Here is a 16,924-nt window from a genome sequence, read left to right on the forward strand (position 1 = left end):
ATAAACGGACAGAAGCTCAAATTTAATATAATTCGTGCCATGAAATTTCCTGATGAGGAAGACCTGCAAGATTCGAAAGATGACTTGAATTTGATTGAAGAAGAAAAGTCTGATGAAGAGTATGAAGAAAAGGATGTTGACGCATCCGTAGCTGTCTGCAATGCGATCGTAGCAAAAATAAACAAAGAAGAAGGATCGATTACAACACAAGAAGAAGAGCCGAAGGAAGAAAGAAAAATAACGCAACCTTCTCTCATGGAGCCACCAACCCTTGAACTAAAAACCCTACCAACACATCTGAAGTACGCATTTCTGGGGCAGAATAAGAAGCTGTCAGTAATAATTTCCTCTGCGCTCAATGCAGATCAAGAGAATGTATCGATGAGCATTCTAAAAAAGCATGTGCGAGCAATCGACTGGACGCTCGCTGATATCAGAGGAATTAGCCCCGCGTACTGCATACACCACATTCGTCTTGAGGACGACCACAAAGCAACCAATGAGAATCAACACAGACTTAATCCTGCGATGAAAGAGGTCGTCAAAAAGGAGATTCTCAAATGGCTGGATGCGAGCATTATCTATCCCATTGCAGATAACACGTAGGTCAACCCCGTGCAATGTGTGCCGAAGAAGGGCGGAATGACGGTAGTCCCCAATGAGAACAATGAATAATACCGCAGAGGACCATCACTAGATTGTGCATCTGTATGGGACTATCGCAAATTGAATGCGGCCACAAAGAAGGATCACTTCCCTCGGCCATTCATCGATCAAATGCTGGATAGATTGGCAGAGAATGATTTTTACTGTTTTTTTGGATCGGATATGTTTGGGTACAAACCAGATCATGATAGCTCTGAAGACCAAGACAATACCACATTCACCTGCCCATATGGGACATTCGCTTTCCGCCGCATGCTATTCGGCCTCTGAAATGCGCCAAGCACGTTCCAGAGATGCATGATGGCAATCTTTTCAGATTATCTCAAGGACCCAGTAGAAATATTTATGGATGACTTCTCCGTTTATGGGAACACTTATGAAGTCTGTCTAGCCAATTTGGAGAAAATTCTGAGAATATGTGAAGAGACGAACTTGGTGTTTAACTGGGAAAAACGTCACTTCATGGTGACAGAGGGTATAGTGTTGGGGCACAAGGTCTCTTGAGAAGAGTTGGAGGTGGACAAGGCGAAGATTGACGCAATTGAAAAGCTTCCACCTCCAACCAACGTGAAGGCAGTACAAAGCTTCCTGGGGCATGCTGGATTCTACAAACGATTCGTTAAAGACTTTTCTAAGATAGCAAGGCCATTGAGTGCGTTACTAGAGGCAGACAGAAAGTTTGAATTTGACAACAATTGCCTCGATGCATTTCAAATTTTAAAGGATGTGCTGATTACCGCACCCGTCTTAATTACGCCAGATTGGACACTGCCATTCGAAATCATGTGCGACATAAGCGGGTGTGCAATGGGAGTTGCATTAGCACAAAAGAAGAAAACAATTTTGCACCCCATCGCATATGCGATTAAAACCCTGAATCCTGCTCAACTTAATTATACCACCACCGAAAAAGAGCTCCTGGCTGTGATTTTTACGTTGAAAAAATTTCGGGCATACTTGTTGGGAACCAAGGTACTCATTCATACTGATCACTTGGTAATCAAATATTTGATGACAAAGAAGGACGCAAAGCCGAAATTGATCAGATGGGTTCTCCTCCTTCAAGAATTTGATATCGAGATAATTGATCGAAAGGGGACAGAGAATCAAGTTGCGGATCACTAGTCTAGACTGGAAAATCCTGAGGTTGACCACAATGAATTTGAAGTAAGTGTCGTGTTCCCGGACGAGCAGCTGTTTCGCATAAAAGAACTTCCATGGTATGAGAACATCGTTAATTATTTGTTCTATGAACAATTCCCTGAAGATTATACCTACCATCAATGGAAGAAGCTCAAGAATGAATGCAAACACTACTATTGGGATGAGCTGAATCTGTATAAAAGAGGTGCAGACCAAATCATTCGATTATGCGTACCAGATGCTGCTCAACAACGCATATTGTCACAGTGCCATGATTCATCTTATGAAGGGCACTTGGAGGACAACGTACTGCAGCCAAAGTTTTATAAAGTGGATTCTTCTGGCCTTCGTTATTTAAGGATGCTGCTGACTACACAATGAAATGTGATCGGTGCCAGTGCACTGACAACATTTCATGGAAGAATGCAATACCGATGAATACTATCTTAGAGCTGGAACTATTCGACGTATGGGGGATTGATTTCATGGGACCATTCCCTCCTTCAAATGGTAAACACTATATTTTATTAGTCGTTGACTATGTCTCCAAGTGGGTTGAGGCAATTGCATGCGCCGCAAGTGATGCTGCAATAGTCTTCCAATTCCTGAAGAAAAATATTTTCATGCCTTTTGGCACTCCCCGTGCCATCATAAGTGATGAAGGGTCACACTTTGTCAACCACAGTATAAAGGAGCTGCTGCGTAAGTACAACATCCTCAACAAAGTGGCCACCGCATACCATTCGCAAATAAATGGCCAAGTTGAAGTGTCCAATTGGGAAATTAAATCGATACTTGAGAAGGTAGTCAAACCTTCACGAAAAGATTGAGCAATGAAGCTTGATGATGCGTTATGGGCATACCAAACTGTATTTAAAATACCTATAGGTATGCCCCCTATGCGTTGGTATTCGGAAAAGCGTGTCACTTGCCCTTGGAGCTGAAATATAAAGCATTGTGGGCAGTCAAGAAACAGAATTTTGATTTAAAGGAAGCAGGGGAAGCGCGAAAATTGCAATTGGTCGAGCTAGAAGAATGGAGGAAAAACGCATATGAAAATGCGAAAATTTATAAGGAGCGCACCAAGCACTGGCATGATCAACGCATATGCGGCAAGAACCTCCAAGTCAGACAGAAAGTCTTGCTTTTCAATTCACATCTGCGACTCTTCTCGAGAAAGCTAAAGTCTCGTTGGTTCGGATCGTTCATAATTCGACAAGTACTTCTGCATGGCGCGGTGGAACAAATGACGGTGGTACCAACATATTCAAAATCAATGGGTAGCGAGTAATGGTATATCATGGAGAAGACTGGCATTGCCAAGTTGACTCCATGGAACTAAGAAACTTCGAATAAAGAAGGGAGTAGGTGGTCCCTGCGTTGTCACATGATTGCAATTTCTTAGGGACGCAAGTTTGGGAAAACTTCAAGTCTTCAACTCTTTTCTCCACTACTCAGAATCTTCACTATCTTTCAGCTATCTTTTCATTTTTCAGTACTATTTCTATAAAAAAAAAATAATAATTAATTTTCTTTACAATTTTTCTTTTGTTTAAAATAATTTAACCCTCTCTTTGTTTTTCTTACAACGATCAAGGCGTTGGATTGCGGCGATGTTACGCAAAGAAGCATCATCTTATTCCATCACCACAACCCACAGAAGAAAGATCGCCGCAAGGATGGATGCGTCAACACAATGCAGGCGACAACACAAAATTTGGGGGTGTACTCTTCTTTATCTTTATTTCAAATTTTGCGCTATCACATTGCATTTCGCTTTTCAAAGCTTTATCACCGCATCCTTCTTGATTATCGCAATCATTTAACAAGTAGATAAATTTAGTAGTTTACCGCATTCTGTTTCTTTACCAAGTAAGATTTCAATGATGAAAAATATGCTTCTATTTCCTTCGTATATATTAGAGTTAACTTAATCTTAAGATAGTCACCTCATAAAATATTTCTGGAAGTTAGAGGTGTACTAGCTTTCTTTCAAACTCTCTTTATAACACATTCTAGAACATCACATAACTTATTTTAATCTTTTGGCAATGGGGACATTGCCGCATTTTAAATTTGAGGGTGAGGTATTTATTTTCGACCTTGCTATTTTCGGTTCTATTAAAAAAACATTTTTTTTTTAGAATAACAACTCCACTATCAACGCAAAGGGGAAACTCATGTTGATAAGAGTTAAGTTGTGAAAGGCACTTACCCGTAGTTGGATGTCCGCATGACATACGTGGGGGCAAGCCAAAACGAAAGTAAGNGCTTCTAATAATGCGCTCAGAGGTCGCGCAATTTGAGAAAAGCCTTTTACGAACCTTCGATAGAAGCCAAAGTGTCCTAAAAAACTTCATAGAGCTTTTACATTTGATGGCGGAGGAAGTTTTGCTATGACATCTACCTTGGCCTCATCAACTTCCAACCTAGCTTTAGATACCTTGTGGCCCAGAACAATGCCTTCAGTCACCATAAAGTGACTTTTTTTCAATTCAACACAAGATTTGTTTCCTCGCATCGAGCGAGAACGACCTCTAAGTTATCTAAGCGTGATTGAAAGGAGTCTCCAAAAACTGAAAAATCATCCATAAAAACTTCAACGGTCTTTTCTAAGAAGTCAGAAAAAATTGCCATCATGCACCTTTGGAATGTTTCAGGTGCGTTGCATAGTCCAAAGGGCATGCGTCTGAATGCGAACGTTCCAAAGGGGCAAGTGAATGTCGTCTTCGATCTTTTGGGTTGATTAAAATCTGGTTATAGCCGGAGTATCCATCAAGGAAACAATAAAAAAAATTTCCAGTTAGTCTATCAAGCATTTGGTCAATAAAGGGAAGAGGGAAGTAGTCCTTCTTGGTTGCCGTGTTGAGTTTCCTATAGTCCATGCAGATGTGCCAACCCGTGATAGTCCTTGAAGGGATGAGCTCATTGTTACTTTTGACTATCACTGTTGTTCCTCCTTTTTTTGGGGACGTATTGAACTAGGCTTACCCATCTGCTATCGGATATAAGGTAGATTACTCCTGCGTCCAACCACTTTAAGATTTCTTTCTTGACTACTTCCTTCATTATGGGATTCAGCCTTCGTTGAGGCTTGATTGATTCAATCTTCCCTTCTTCTAGCCTTAATTTTTGCATTCAATAAGATGGGCTGATGCCACGGATGTCAGCCAGCGTCCATCCTATTTCCTGTATGTGCTTTTGCAACATTTGCAAAAGAGAATATTCGTTAGGCTCGAAAAGATTTGCTGAAATAATTACGGGTAAGGTGTTGTTTGATCCAAGAAAAGCATATTTAAGGTGGTTAGGTAATGGTTTCAGTTCTAGTTTTGGTGGTTCTTCTAATGATGGACGCGTTGGTTTCGTCTGCCACTCACTCCTGTCTCTTATACACATCTAGATGTGTATAAGAGACAGAGGTAATGGTTTCAGTTCTAGTTCTGGTGGTTCTTCTAATGATGGACGCGTTGGTTTCGTCTGCCACTCACTCAGACTTGGCGGATCGAGTTCCTTCATGTTTTCTTCCAACGTGAGGACCTCACAATTTTGGGCTGCTTCTTCTTCAGGCAACTCTATTTTGTTCAGTTGACATTTTTCATTATCCGGGAACTTTAATGCGTTTAACATATTAAACTTCACTTCCTGATTGTCCACGTGCATGGTTAGTTCTCCCTTGTGCATGTCTATTAATACTTTCCCAGTGGCTAGAAAGGGTCGTCCAAGAATGATTGGTACATCCCTGTTTGCTTCATAGTCTAGAATGATGAAATCCGCTGGGAATATGAATTTGTCAACTTTTACCAAAACATCTTAAATCTTTCCTTCAGGGTATGTGATCGTCCTATCAGCGAGTTGAAGTGTTATAGAAGTGGGTTGTGCTTCACCAATTCCCAATTTCTTGAAGATTGAGAGTGGCATGAGGTTAATGCTTGCTCCCAGATCACACAACGCATGTCCTACATCCAACCCTCCGATTGAGCATGGAACTGTGAAGCTTCCTGGGTCATTTTGTTTCTTGGGTAATCTATTGCTGACTAACATATTGCACTCCTACGTTAACGCAATTACTTCCGTCTCGTAATTACTTCTTTGACGTATTTTAGCATTTGTTCTAAGGCTTCTTCAAGTGGAATATTAATGTGCAGTTGCCTCAGGAGTTTAAGAAAACGCTTAAATTGTTGTTCATCATTCTTCTTCATCAAGCATCTAGGAAATGGTGCATTCAGCTGCACTACAGGTTCTCCCACGTTAGACGTACTTGGCTTCGAATGGCTTGTGGATTCAGGCGTTCGTTCTTCTTGATCTTTCAATGCCCTTAGGCGTGTTGAGCTCTTTTGAAGGATTGTTGGTTCTTGGGTTCATGGTTCTTTCTACAAGAGCTTTGCCACTTCGCAATGTCTCCGTATGACATTGCTCTTTTTCGTTGTTATTCCTTGGGGTTTCCGTGTTGCTGGGCAAGGCTTCTGGCTACCGATTTTTCAACTCACTGGCAATCTGCCCCATTTGTATCTCTAGATTTCTGATGGAAGACTCCTGGCTTTTTAGCAATGCGTCGTCTTGGGCGATATATTCTTTTAAGAGGTTTTCAAGCGGAGATGTTGAACTCGACAATGACCTCCTCTATTAAAGGATTGTTGGTGCGGCTACTGCATTGGCTGGAATCTAGACGGCGGTCCTTGCCTTTGCTGCTGGTTTAACCTGGTTGGTGTTGCTCCTGTTGATGACCTGCCTAAGAGAAATTTGGGTGGTTCCTCCATCTGGGATTATAGGTGTTTTAGAATGGGTTATTTTTAATAAAGCATACCGATTGCGGATTTTGTGGGCAATCAGAGTAGGAATGGGGATCTCCACAGCCCATACAGCTAACCATGGGTTGTACGAATGTTTCTACTTGATTTACCTTTTGTTGGTTTGATGCGTTCCCTAGTACCATATTCTGCAAAAGCTTTATCATAGTAGCCACTTGTGCAGAGAGCGTGGCTATTGTGTTAGAGTCAATAGAATTCACATTCCTCTTCCTATCTGCTCTTGCATCGTAAGTGTCATCCACCCATTCCATATTATGCTTGACTATGCGGATCAATATTTCCTTAGCTTCATTAAAGATTTATCCATGATACCGCCAGCTACAGCTGCGTCGACTGCCATTTGAGACGCTCTGTTTAATCCGCCATAAAAGGTCTCCATCTAGATGGTTAACAGTAATCCGTGATTGGGGAAATTCTTGACTAATCCTTTAAAGCGCTCCCATGCGGCACTCAAGGTTTCAAATTCTTCCTGCTCGAAGTTCATGATTCTCTCTCCGCCTCCTTACGTTTGTGGTGGGTGGGAAGTATTTCTGCATGAATTTTCTTCACCAACTTTTCCCAGGTCGTGATTTCTCCAGGCTCTAAAGAACTTACCCATTGCTTTGCATTGTCAGACAGAGAATATGGGAATAAGGATAGCCTGATAGCTTCTGGAGTGATTCCAAGAATCACAAACGAGTTGCACGTCTCCAGGAAACGTTCCATGTGGGCGTAAGGGTCTTCTCCCCGAACACCCCCAAATTGTCCAGCTTTTTGGAGCATTTGTAACATCACAGATTTCATCTCAAATCTTGTCCCATCTGGCATTGGATATATGATCCCTGGTGAGAAATCATACAACACAAGAGACGCATACTCCTGCATGGGATGCTAAGTTATGATTCGCTTGTTCGTTCGCCATTTGTTGTTGCCTGGTTTGTTGTCTGATAGTTGTTGCCTTAACCTACAACGACGATTAGATCGATTTCTTCGTCGGAAGGTCCTTTCAACTTCGGGGTCGTATACAAGTTCAGGAGTGCTTTCCCTGCTCATAAATGTTTACAAGCTTCGGCTTAGCTCGTAATACTCCCTCAACTGTAGTTTTCCTACAAAAGATACAAGCAAAATTTTTGGTTAGTTTTGTTGTTGAATCCCCGGCAACGACGCTAAAAACTTGTTCGTTGATTTCGTGATTCGAGCTTAGAAGTGTATTGTATAAAGTAATTGGAAAAATAAGTGTAAATGTGAATGATGCGTTGATGCATTAGTGGCACGTTGATGCGTTAATGATGTGCAACAGGACACATGACACTCCTCTATAGGCGTTCAAATTTTCCTGAATCAGATCCAAGTATAAATCCAACTCGGGTTCCTGGTAAGTCCAGGGTCGAACTCAGGGATTCAGATTAAAGCTAACGCAGACCTTGCATTGTAACTGTTGTAGAAATATCCTAAGTGAATGTAGAAATGAGTTATTTACACTAAGCTACTGTGTGCGTGCAAGAAGATACAAAAGGGTCAATGGGAGAATAAAGGGTCGTGTGAAAATGGAGTTTGAGGCAAGTGATATGCGTCAATCTAAGTTAGATGTACACGAACAAGAATATGATGCAAATGAGATGACTTGTTTATCTCCGTTTATGCGTTAGACTTCTATTAGACACTTCTCAATGCGAATGTCATACAATACCTATCTCTAGGATTTATGCGTCAGTCACAGGATACAATAAAACACCAGTGTATCTATCTCTAGATGTACTAAGCATTTCTAGCTTGATGTTGGCTTGCTTATTCTCTCGAATAATTTAAGCTAAAGCTACTTTTACCAATTGATTTAGTTGGCTTAAGCGATTCGAAATGGAATTTTGTATCTATAGATGCATCCAACATAAAACAAGAAATAAACAGTGGCGAAGTATGATTGATCAAATATGTGAATTTATAAAGAAACTGATTGTCTTTATAAAACCAATACTTAATCAAATGAGATGATGAAAACGATAAGTAAGATGAAATGAAAGGAGTCAAGCTGCAGAGTACAATCTCTTGTCCTCTTTAGCTCAATTCTAGTTCGTGTACAACCACTTGTGGAAGAATTGGAAGAAAGTTCTCTCTCGAGCCCAGTTTTCTCCGCTCCTTGATTGGCGATGGTGATGGTTCTCTTCCTTCTTGTTCTTCTCATCCCACAACACAACTCTAAGGTCTCAAAATTTCAGAATATGCAATGAGCTAAAAGATCCATTCATCTGGTGGGATTTGTTCTATTTATAAGCGTCGGTCTTCTCCAACTTGATGATGGGCAACATTAAATTCCATACCCTGGTCAGCCACCTGACACTCATATGCTTTTCAGACGCCGTCCGCTACAGATGCTCATGCTTGCAAGTGGTGATTTGACACAAACAGCCTCAATCAATGAATCTTCCCTACGTTGAATCCCTCCGACGCATGCCCCATGCGTTAGACTTTGCCTGCAACACTTAGAATATTTATTGAGATCCTGGAATATCATGCGTTAGTGCCGCAGTATTTTAGCAATAAACATTCTTTTGCATGAGTTTGATAGTGTTCGAGTAATTCCATGCATTTTCTCTAAAAATGATGAGATTTTATCATTAAAGACCCTAATTGTTCCAACTTTTGAACCACAATAACTTGTATTTCTACAAGTTATCAGATAGCCCTTTCAACTTATTGGAAGAAAAAATATATTCTTTTTTAGTTAGAATACTGGAAGTATCTTGACGTACGATATTGTTTAGACATGATGCCCATTGAAAGAATGTATGTGTAACTAGAATTGGCTAATTTGGACCAATTAGTCCTTATTTCATATAACACATGGTAAGTAAATACAAGTTCTTTAGTTATTTTTAATTTTCATTATACGCATACTAATATTTCAAAATTGTTGCTTATTATAGTTACCATTGGATATTGATTGTAATCAATCTACAAGAAAATTGTGTTTATGTTTTGGACTCTATTCGAAGTAAGGTTCAAGAGGATTTTCATGGAGTCATAAATATGTAAGTGTAATTGAACTTTCTTAACTCTTAATTGAAGTATTTATGTTTAACTAATGTTTTCAAACTATTTAATTGATTGAAAACATAGCAAGCCAAGCACGATCTCCACCACCATTGGTCTTCTCCAAAATGGAAACCTATAAAGGTAAATTTGCATTCATTTTTTAACAATTTATGTTCATTCAAACATAAGAATAATTGTTTTCAACTTCTTTATATGCAGTGCCCTCGTCAATTAAATTTTGTAGGATGCGGGTACTATGTGCAAAAGTATATACACGAAATAGTGCATAATCCTACTATTCCCATTACTAGCCTCGTACATAAATTATTTATTTTTTATATACTAGCTTTAATTTAATAAATGGATGTAAAGTTATGTTGAGTTTATCCTTTTTTTCTCTCTCTCTTTGTAGTTCAATACAAAAAAATGTATATACCCAAGGAGAGATTAACGTAATTCGAACCTAATGGGCAAGTTTTATTGGTCGATTTGTGTAAGGATGTACTTCTTGTTTTTGTCTCAATAGAATGTAAATGCTAGCTTATAATGAATGCAAATTTATCTAACCATGATCTGTTTATTGGAAGATTTACATATAATATTTTTGTGTTTATGGGGTATTTGGTGTAAGTATTTATGGAAGTATTAATTGATATTTGTGAATAAGAGAAATGATTATTATAGAGGTGGCTGATAAATATAATTATTGTTCTATGAAAGTTTGTTATCGATATACAAATGTTGGTAATTAGTGTGTTTATTTCATATTTGATGAGTATATGTAATGGATTGGAAATATTAATCCTTGTTTATGGATAAATTATTATAGAAATGTGTTTTATTGCAGGTAACTTTGTATTTATTTTTGTGGTAGAGTGTATTGTTCTGTCTATTGTTATATTTCAAGTTTGAGTTCATGAATTCATAGGTGGAAAACAAATATTGATGGCTTGCCATGTAATTTTTTTTTATATTTTTAATAAAAAACAATGACAGACATTTTCTGACCCAACACGAGACATATAATGTCATTTTTAACTTTTTGACCGATATTAAAAATGGATTCGACAATGGAATTTTAAAAAAAGGACAATAATTGAAAAAACGGACATAGATTCTAGGCTTCAATATGTTGAATTGACAGCATCATGCAGTGAAAGAGTTCAGGATCCATAAGCATTTTAATTGATTAATTTTGGCAGAAAAGAAACATGCTAAAAAAGAGTATAATAGGTTTCAAGAACATACCTTGGCCAAACCATCGAAATCTCTATTTTCAGCTACTAAATCCTCTGAATCCTTGTGTAAACCACCACAAGATCTTTTCTACTATTCTCTTGGTGCTCTAGATTGAGTTGTGAGACTCAAAATAAGTTAGAATCAAAGGGAATATGGAGAAAACTCACTGAACCAACCCATTGAAGAACACCTTATTCATCTGAATTTTTCTGCAAAAATTCAATCGGTTCATCAATCAATTCTTCACCTCAATCTGTGCTGCATGGGATGCAGCTCATGCTTGGAGTAAATTAAGGAAGAGGTGGTGGGTTCCTAGTGAGCAAGTTGAAGATAAACTTGAAAAATCATTTTTCAAGTTTGTGTAATTTTTCAATTTTCAAAAATCCAAAATTGATTTTTAAATCATATTTTATTTCTAAAATCAAAATTTATTAATTTTATAAATTAATTTCATAAATTAATTTTCTAATAAAATTAATAAATAATTATTTAAACAATTTAAATAATTCTAATTAATTTAATATCTAATATTAAATTAATTTTTACACAAATTCATCTTTATATATTTAAATCATATTTAAATATATTTTCGAGTTTGATTCTAATTTGAATGTTTCAAATTAACTTATCACGCTACTCTAGAGCTAATTCATTTATGAGCTATTAGGGGACCTCATGGACCTACAGATCATAGGCTCCCACGATCTGAGATTAATCGACTAAACTCATTAGACCGATCTAACCCCATTCATTAACTAATGGGTCACTCCACTAAAGCCCATAGTTGAACTCCTCAGATATATTATGTCCACACGATATAACCATGATTAGTAAGTTAATCCTTCACAGGTTATTTGTAATAACGGCGGGGTCAAATTTCTGTTTACTCCCAAAATTATCTTTGGTTCCTTAAGTCCCCACTGATCCCCTAACGAACAATTGTTTTGTGATCTAATCGCAAAATCGAGCCCCTCTCATGCCAAATGAGAGGGTGGGACCCCTTGTTCAAGCTCCAGAATCAACACTTAAGGGAACAACCTCTCTATTATCCTTAAAACGGGTAGGAGTGAATTCCCTCTTGCACCTTATGTCCTCAGCTATCTATCCAGTCTTGCCCCTGAAATGGCAGTCTTATTGAGCCGGCGTTGTTGAGCCAACCCTCACCTATGCAAATCTAAGGGCAATCCCGAATAAATAGGAGTTCATAGTTAACTCAGGATTAAATTCAAGTTACCTAGGTCATTGCTTTGAAATAATCAGTCTTATTCAGTAAACAGCGTTATAAAGTAAGACTGACTCATTTCGTGGTCCGATCTTGTACAAACTCTTTTGCACAAGGACACCCCCACTCCTCATGTCCAACATGAACGAATTAGGATCACTTCGTTTGTAGCACTTTACAACTCCTTGTAACAACTACAGAGTAGGCTACATCCAATAGTGTTACCAAAATAAAATACCCAACCTTATCCATATATTATAGATCATTTTGACTATTTACTCGAACTTGATCCACCTTTATGTCTACACATAAAGTTCAAGTACTCATTCAATAGTCAAGGGACTTTTAGGTTTATTGGATTTCTATTCAAGCAATAGATCTATTCAATAACACCTTATTGAATTTTCAAAATAAGTTTCATTATTTACATACCACAAGTATACAAAAAACATTTGGCAGAAAATTAGGTAAAATATTACTTATATACATTTTTTATTCTATTGAGAATTATAGCAAATAAACATACAAACAACATTTGTTAATAAGTTAGAGAACATTGTTGTTGCAAGGAAGTTTGTTTCGCATGCATTGTTGTGCACATATTTTAAAATGATAGTAAATGATGGATTGACTTTAATTATTGATGGCTATAAAGAAAATAAGAGATTATTAATTTTTGGACTTCGAATGCAAAAATGAGTTAAAAAGTTTTATGTTGGTAGTGACTAAAGATGATATCGTCTCGTCCAAATAATGAAAAAAAAATGTTACTCATGAAAGAGAAATGATTAGATACAGACTAGGTGACCCATTTTTCCATACTTTTCATTTCTTTTACTCGCAATTTCTTTTTTTGAAAAAACTTGACTAAGGCTTTTTCTAAGTAAAAAACGTACCGTTTGTTGACAATGATCCAAAAGTTCCATATTCCCAACGAACTTCCCAACAGTTTATATAAATGATTGTGGCTTGATTTTCATCAGCTAAGGAAAAAGGCATCAAAAGATGAGCTCAATCTCCACCTCACACCTCCCTTCTCCCTTCAAACCAGTAGATTTCTCGATAGAGAAGGAGATTCCCCCATCAAAACTTTCGCAAAAAACAGTTTTGAAGCTTTTCGACTCAAAATCCATCGCTTCTTTGCATTATCTCAGCCAAGTTCATGGACTTGTGTTGCGTAGTGGCCATTTCCAAGACCACTATGTCTCTGGCGCGTTGGTGAAGTGTTATGCAAGTCCCCATTTCAGCAATTTCGACTTTGCTTTGAAGGTATTCTCCTCAATCCCAAATCCCAACGTTTTCATTTGGAATATTGTGATTAAAGGGTGTTTAGAGAACAACAAACCGTTTGAAGCTATTTACTTCTATGGTAGGATGGTTATTGATGCTAGGCCCAATAAATTCACATACCCAACTCTGTTCAAGGCTTGTTCTGTGGCACAAGCTGTTCAAGAAGGGAGGCAAATTCATGGCCATGTGGTGAAACATGGCATTTGTAGTGATATGCATATCAAAAGTGCTGGAATTCAAATGTATGCCTCTTTTGGTGGCTTAGAGGATGCAAAGAAACTGTTTGATAGTGGGGAATCTGATATTGTCTGTTGGAATACAATGATTGATGGGTACTTGAAATGTGGGGATCTGGAAGCTGCTAAAGGGTTGTTTGCTCAAATGCCTATCAGAAACATTGGCTCGTGGAATGTGATGATCAATGGTTTAGCTAAGGGTGGAAAGTTGGGAGATGCAAGGAAGGTGTTCGATGAAATGAGTGAAAGAGATGAAATTTCTTGGAGTTCTATGGTAGATGGTTACATATCAGCAGGTTATTACAAGGAAGCATTGGAAATTTTTCAGCAAATGCAAAAAGAGGAGATCAGGCCTGGAAAGTTCATTTTGTCCAGTGTCCTAGCTGCTTGTTCCAATATTGGAGCCATTGATCAAGGGAGGTGGGTTCATGTTTATCTGAAGAGGAACTCCATTAAATTGGATGCAGTGTTGGGGACTGCCTTATTGGATATGTACGCAAAATGTGGTAGGCTGGACATGGCATGGGAGGTATTTGAAGAAATGAAAGAAAGAGAGATCTTCACTTGGAATGCTATGATTGGTGGGCTTGCTATGCATGGAAGAGCAGAGGATGCACTTGAGCTTTTCTCTAAGATGCAGAAGGGGAGGCTGAAACCAAATGGAGTCACACTGGTCAGTGTCCTAACTGCTTGTGCTCATGCAGGTTTTGTTGACAAAGGCCTGAGAATTTTCAAAACGATGAGAGAGTTTTATGGTGTGGAGCCTGATATTGAACATTATGGATGTATGGTTGATTTGCTAGGGAGGTCAGGGTTGTTTTCTGAAGCAGAGGATTTGATAAGCTCAATGCCCATGAAACCCAATGCAGCTGTTTGGGGAGCACTCTTGGGTGCCTGCAGGATTCATGGAAATTTCGAATTGGCTGAAAGAGTGGGGAAGATTTTGCTCGAATTAGAGCCGCACAACAGTGGCCGGTATGTGTTACTGTCAAATATATATGCAAAAGCAGGGAGGTTTGATGATGTTGCTAAAATAAGAAAGATGATGAAGGATAGGGGGATAAAAACATTGCCTGGTGTCAGCGTAGTTGATTTAAATGGTACAGTTCATGAATTCAAAATGGGCGATGGATCACATCCACAAATGAAAGAAATTTATAGAAAGCTAAAAATAATAAAGGAGAGGCTGCAGATGGCAGGCCATTCACCAGGTACATCTCAAGTTTTATTTGATATTGATGAGGAAGAGAAGGAAACTGCAGCTCGTTACCACAGTGAAAGGCTTGCAATTGCTTTTGGATTGATTAATACCTTGCCAGGTAAACCCATACACATAATGAAGAATTTGAGGGTTTGTAATGATTGCCATTCGGCTACCAAGCTCATTTCTCAAATTTATGATCGAGAAATAATTGTGAGGGACCGTGTTCGTTATCACCATTTCAGAAATGGAACTTGTTCATGTAAAGATTTTTGGTGATCTATGCTCCCCAAAAAGTGTGCATACGCAATTATACTGAGTAAGCATCTAAAGCAACGGAATGCTATAGTTGACAACTAAAAATGAGAACCTAGTCAAGGTTTTGGATTAACATTTTTACAGTCCGTTTAAAGTATACAATTCGAATATCGAGACCCAGTGCAATCAAGCTTCGAAAGATAAGGTACACATGCTCATATATCTGTAACCTTGAAATAATTTACTTGTTATGTTCTAAATTAAAGTAAATGTACAAGTTTAATTTCATCTTCATAAGGAAAAGTGAAATGTTTTCCAAATTTCAATGTGTGATTCATAAAGCTTAAGCAAAGTATGGATTGGTTAAAATCGTTTTTCATATCATATCTTTTCATTTCATCAGAAAGTAGCTAGCACAAAGCGATCATTATCATGTAGATATGTACTGTTATAGCATATTTCTCGAAATTTTCTCTAATCAAACATTTTTGAGCTGCTTGAGAAGTCACCGACTGTTTTGGATGGCTAAACTAATTAACTTAATTTTGCTGTCTGAAACTAATCGTTCCATTTCTTTGTAAAGTTCAAAATTGATTTCTTCATCCATTAACACCTGTTACATCCATTAATAGCCCTATTACATCCATTAAGAGATGTCTTCATCCATTAACACCTGTACACTAAGCGCTGAGCCCTATCACATCTAACCTTATTCTAAAGTCTTACTGCTCATCACTGCTTTTGTTACCTCAAACCATTGGAGTAATGAGAAATTTACTTAAACATATCATTGAAAACAGGACTTATCCAGCCGACGGTTCAAAATTTATTCTAACACTCATTTATTACAGTGACCGAAGTGCGCAAGTCTCGTTAGAGATAGGGGGAGAGTACTACACGTGCTCATAAGTAAAATATGGAGTGAGTTCTGTCTATGAACTTGAGAGATAGGGACAAATAACATGCTTCACCTGCTCCTCTTGTCCTCTAGGCCTCTATCCCTCCAGTCCAAAGCAAAGAGAAGGTGAAGGCTTTCCAGGTTGCTAATAACTTTCACTATTTTGATCTTCATTACTGTAACTGTTAATTGAAGGTTTTGCTGCCTATGTTGCCAGGACTGAACCAAGCCACAACTAGCTTCCCATATTTACTAGAAGCCTTTTCATTTTCAGGTTGATCATTTGGCTTCAGCAACATAGTTGCACCATTTCCAATCCCAACTTTGTATGAAGTAGAAAGAAGCACCAATTCAGCCTTCTCAACCTGTACTTCACAATTAAATCCTAGAATGAAGGAATTACAATGCCTGTAATGTCAATAAATTTATGTATTAATGATACGCAAACATGTTTCTTCACTTCATCGTACCTTGCTCTTCAGTCTTCACCATGAGAAATTCATACATGATGGAAGATTTTATTTTACACAACTGAAGCAGTGTATGGGCGCTTGTGAATGAAGTTTATGAAATCAATGCAAAAGCTTCTACATCTATTAAATCTGCTTCTGTTTCTCTTGTAATATCATCATAGTCAAAAATTTATTCACCATTTCTAATGGGTTTAACACGTTCTTCCTGTGTAACTAATTCAGTTTACTCTCACCAAATGATTCCCCCCTCCCTCTTTTCAACTGAGTTAAGATTCAGAACTTGTATACCATTATTTGTGTTGATATGAAATCGACAAATAAAAATAAATAGAAAAGTCTAAATAGAGAATCGACATACAAATTTCCATGGTTCACCAACAGTATGTTAACTATCTCTACGACAGAGGGAGAACAATTACTATTAGAGAGGACAATTCAGAATACATATGACGATTCTAGGGATAAAAAGTTTATATAG

General features: G+C 38.0%; 1 protein-coding gene and 1 non-coding gene across 8 annotated transcripts; both read left to right on the forward strand.

The window, feature by feature from the left end:
• Nucleotides 1-7,012: 7,012 nt before the first annotated feature.
• On the forward strand, nucleotides 7,013-7,119 carry LOC120072426. The gene has a single exon (XR_005480485.1). It is a non-coding gene; the product is annotated as a small nucleolar RNA R71 (small nucleolar RNA).
• Nucleotides 7,120-12,999: 5,880 nt separating this feature from the next.
• LOC120070533 (pentatricopeptide repeat-containing protein At5g48910-like) lies at nucleotides 13,000-16,574 on the forward strand. Of its 7 annotated transcripts, none has more exons than XM_039022314.1 (3): nucleotides 13,000-15,280; nucleotides 15,927-16,114; nucleotides 16,191-16,574. In XM_039022314.1, the coding sequence occupies exon 1, from the start codon at nucleotides 13,096-13,098 to the stop codon at nucleotides 15,094-15,096; it is 2,001 nt and encodes a 666-aa protein (XP_038878242.1). In that variant the 5' UTR covers nucleotides 13,000-13,095; the 3' UTR covers nucleotides 15,097-15,280; nucleotides 15,927-16,114; nucleotides 16,191-16,574. The 7 variants fall into 7 exon arrangements, with proteins under 7 accessions (XP_038878242.1, XP_038878245.1, XP_038878244.1 ...); XM_039022317.1 differs by having other exon boundaries at nucleotides 16,248-16,574; XM_039022316.1 differs by having other exon boundaries at nucleotides 15,927-16,099.
• The last annotated feature ends 350 nt before the right edge of the window (nucleotides 16,575-16,924 follow it).

Source organism: Benincasa hispida, chromosome 2 (genome assembly GCF_009727055.1).
Source record: "Benincasa hispida cultivar B227 chromosome 2, ASM972705v1, whole genome shotgun sequence".
NCBI lineage: Eukaryota > Viridiplantae > Streptophyta > Magnoliopsida > Cucurbitales > Cucurbitaceae > Benincasa > Benincasa hispida.